We start from the raw sequence: 2,879 nt of genomic DNA, 5'->3' as shown, positions 1-2,879 counted from the left end.
ATATTTTATTTTTGGCGACGACGAAAGGGAGTTTGCGCAATGAGATTCATATAACAACTAACTCTTTAATTTCAATATATAGACGCTTAAGCCTAACTTAACGAAAGGGGCGAGAGACGGGGCGAATTCGCGAGCGCGATTAAAGCTTTATTGCGCTCCCGCTCCCGCCTTACACTATTCAACATATTTCATTATAAAACCGCAAAGTGCGCAAACACCGCCCCCTCTGAAGGACCACCGTCTTCAGAACGCCACAGGCAGCACCGCCAGCCTATGGACCGCTCGCCGATACGTCGTATCCTTTGTTTTCACGTCCGCCACTCGGACCTTGCCGTCAGCGCCGACGTTCACCGCCACGATCCGACCGATCATCCACTGCTGCGGCGGAAGATTGTCCTCGGCGACGACGACGAGAGCTCCCACGGCGACGTTTGGAACCTCCTGGTGCCACTTGTTGTTCGCCTGGAGGCTCGAGACGTTCTCCCAGGACCATCGCTGAGAGAGACGAGACACTGCGCCATCGTCGCAAGCAGGTGACTTGGTCCGGGAGCGCTGCTGAGGGTGGAGCTAGTAGGGGCCCGCCGATCAGGAGATGGCCTGGGCTTAGTGCTTCGCCGTCGTTGGGATCCGTGCTGATCGCTCCGAGGGGCCTGGAGTTGAGAACGGCCTCCACGCTGGTGAGGAGAGTTCCAAGCTCCTCCGCGGTCAGGATGTCACACCTGCCTCCCAAAGTCCGCCGAAGTGAGGTGCTCTGGGCGGTATAAACGCAAAATCGCATCCTCTTCTTGATGCGAATGTTGTGATACCGCCCCCTGCTCCTCCAGACGGGCCTGGAACTCTCTCATGTGGCGATCGGCTCCGACGACGTTCGTCGCGTTGTCCCACCACACCTTCTCCGGAATCCCGCGTCGACTCACGAACCTTTGGAGTGCCAACAAAAACGCATCAGTCGTCAGGTCGGACACTAACTCTAAGTGGACCGCTTTGGAGGCAAAACATACAAACAATGCCACGTATGATTTGTACGGCGGCTTACCACGGGCCACAAAAATCAACACCACAGATATTAAAAGGGCGGAGAGCTCGAAGTCTGTCTGATGGCAAGTTCCCCATGATTTGCGTCAAGAGTTGAGGCTTGCACCGAAAGCAACGAATGCAAGACCGAACTGTTCTGCGGCAAACTTCCTGCGCATTAACCAACCATATCTTTTCTCGCATCAGACTTACAAGAGCTCGAGGGCCAGCATGACAATTTGTGACCTGCAGGTAGTAAACGTAGGCTTTAACAAACTGTGAGCCTTTCGACAACAACAACGGGAATTTGGCTTCGTACGGGATAGGAGCATTCAATAACCGACCCCCAACTCGCAGCAATGTCGAGGAACACCAATCTAGTTTTTTCCAGGGAACGAAAATAACTGTTATTGTAAATTTTTCATACAAAAAAATCACGCACTTAGAAGGGTCCTAAAAATTTTTTAAATACACCACAATTTTTATTAGCCATTGTAGTTTACAAATCCGTAATGATTTTTATTTTTTGATTTTTATAATAAAACTCAAAAAATAACTGTTATTTTTTGATTTTTATGAATAACAGTTATTCCTTTGACATTTTTGAAAAAATGAAATAATTAAAAAAAACATGATACCCGTGCTTTTTATAACTTACTAAAAATTTGTTAAAAAAGGCAACCGCGCATATTTTATACCTATATTTTTTTAAAATTTTATTTACCCACAAAATCGCCATAAATCAAGTTTGAGTTTTATTTTGATCACGACGAATAACTGTTATTTGTCAACTTTTATTATAAAACTCAAAAAATAACAGTTATTCTTTGAGTTTTACTTTACAAATCAGAAAATAACTGTTAAAGTGTGATTTTTAAAGTAAAACTTATAACAGTTACGTTCCCTGGTTTTTTCTCCTGGAGAAAAGGGCTTAGTTTTTGAATATTCGTTGCTACCGGTTTATTTTTCCGAATTTTGCCTATGTCGTCACTGAACTCGTGAGATTGGATCACTTCCACTATTTTCTCGAACGCAAAATTCAGTTCTCTTGGAGTAATACTTTTTTCAAAAGGCTGCGACACTTTTTTGCACCTTTGAATAAACCGAAAGACCCGCACGAAAACCCTTAGAAGCCTTATGTGCGACGAAAAGGATTCTATTTTCTGAAGCACACAATTAGGCTCTGGGATAACCACAAGCGCCAAAGCTGATTTCCGTAATTCCATCGACACGACATCAGCAGGTACTTCGAAGTGTCGACTCACAGGCCAATCTTTTTCTGCATCGAGCAAAAACGACGGCCCAGCGAACCAAATGGAAGCTGTGAGTTCCTCAACGTCACATCCCCGTGACACGATGTCCGCTGGGTTTACTTTCGTGGGAACATATCGCCAAATTGCTTTTTCCGACCACTCTTGGATCTCTGCAACTCGGTTTGAGAGGAAAACCGACAACGACGACCAATGCGTTTTGATCCAATGCAGAGTGATCTCCGAGTCCGTCCATAAGAACACCTTTGTGATCGGAAAATTAAGCAATGGTCTTACACGATTATAAAGATCCGCAAGAAGGTGAGCTGCGCACAACTCAAGGCGGGGCAAAGTTTTCGTCTTGAGGGGAGCTACTTTGGATTTTGCTGTCAATAAAGATACTTTTAAACCTTCAGCGGTACTAGTGCGAACGTAGATGCACGCGAAACCATGTATTTCTGCCGGGACTTTGGCGTCTGTATGAACGAATCGCGATACCTTGATCTTGGGCAGCTGCAACAGCGTTCCCTTAAAAGCTTCCCAAGATGTCTGCAGTTGCATCGGCAGCGACTCGTCCCAGTCTAACTTTCCAAGCCACAGTTCCTGCAACAACAT

General features: G+C 45.9%; 1 protein-coding gene across 1 annotated transcript; it reads right to left on the bottom strand.

Annotated features, from left to right (window-relative positions):
* Positions 1-243: 243 nt before the first annotated feature.
* Positions 244-2,879, bottom strand: LOC138913236 (uncharacterized). The gene is made up of 3 exons (XM_070216075.1): positions 2,763-2,879; positions 720-1,094; positions 244-567 (listed from the first exon to the last, which is right to left on the bottom strand). The coding sequence occupies exons 1-3, from the start codon at positions 2,877-2,879 to the stop codon at positions 244-246; spliced, it is 816 nt and encodes a 271-aa protein (XP_070072176.1).

This window comes from Drosophila takahashii, chromosome 3R (assembly GCF_030179915.1).
Source record: "Drosophila takahashii strain IR98-3 E-12201 chromosome 3R, DtakHiC1v2, whole genome shotgun sequence".
Classification (NCBI taxonomy): Eukaryota; Metazoa; Arthropoda; class Insecta; order Diptera; family Drosophilidae; genus Drosophila; species Drosophila takahashii.
The sequence above is the reverse complement of the archived record's forward strand: the minus strand, read 5'-3'. Positions and strand labels throughout refer to the sequence as shown.

Excerpts from the sequence above, each read along its gene's own strand:
- LOC138913236 (XM_070216075.1), bottom strand. The coding sequence starts at position 2,879 with ATGTTGTTGCAGGAACTGTGGCTTGGAAAGTTAGACTGGGACGAGTCG. Across the intron at positions 1,095-2,762 it reads TGCAGCTGCCCAAGATCAAG|ACAGACTTCGAGCTCTCCGC; the intron begins GTATCGCGATTC and ends ACTTGCCATCAG. Across the intron at positions 568-719 it reads CGGCGGACTTTGGGAGGCAG|CTCCACCCTCAGCAGCGCTC; the intron begins GTGTGACATCCT and ends GGCCCCTACTAG.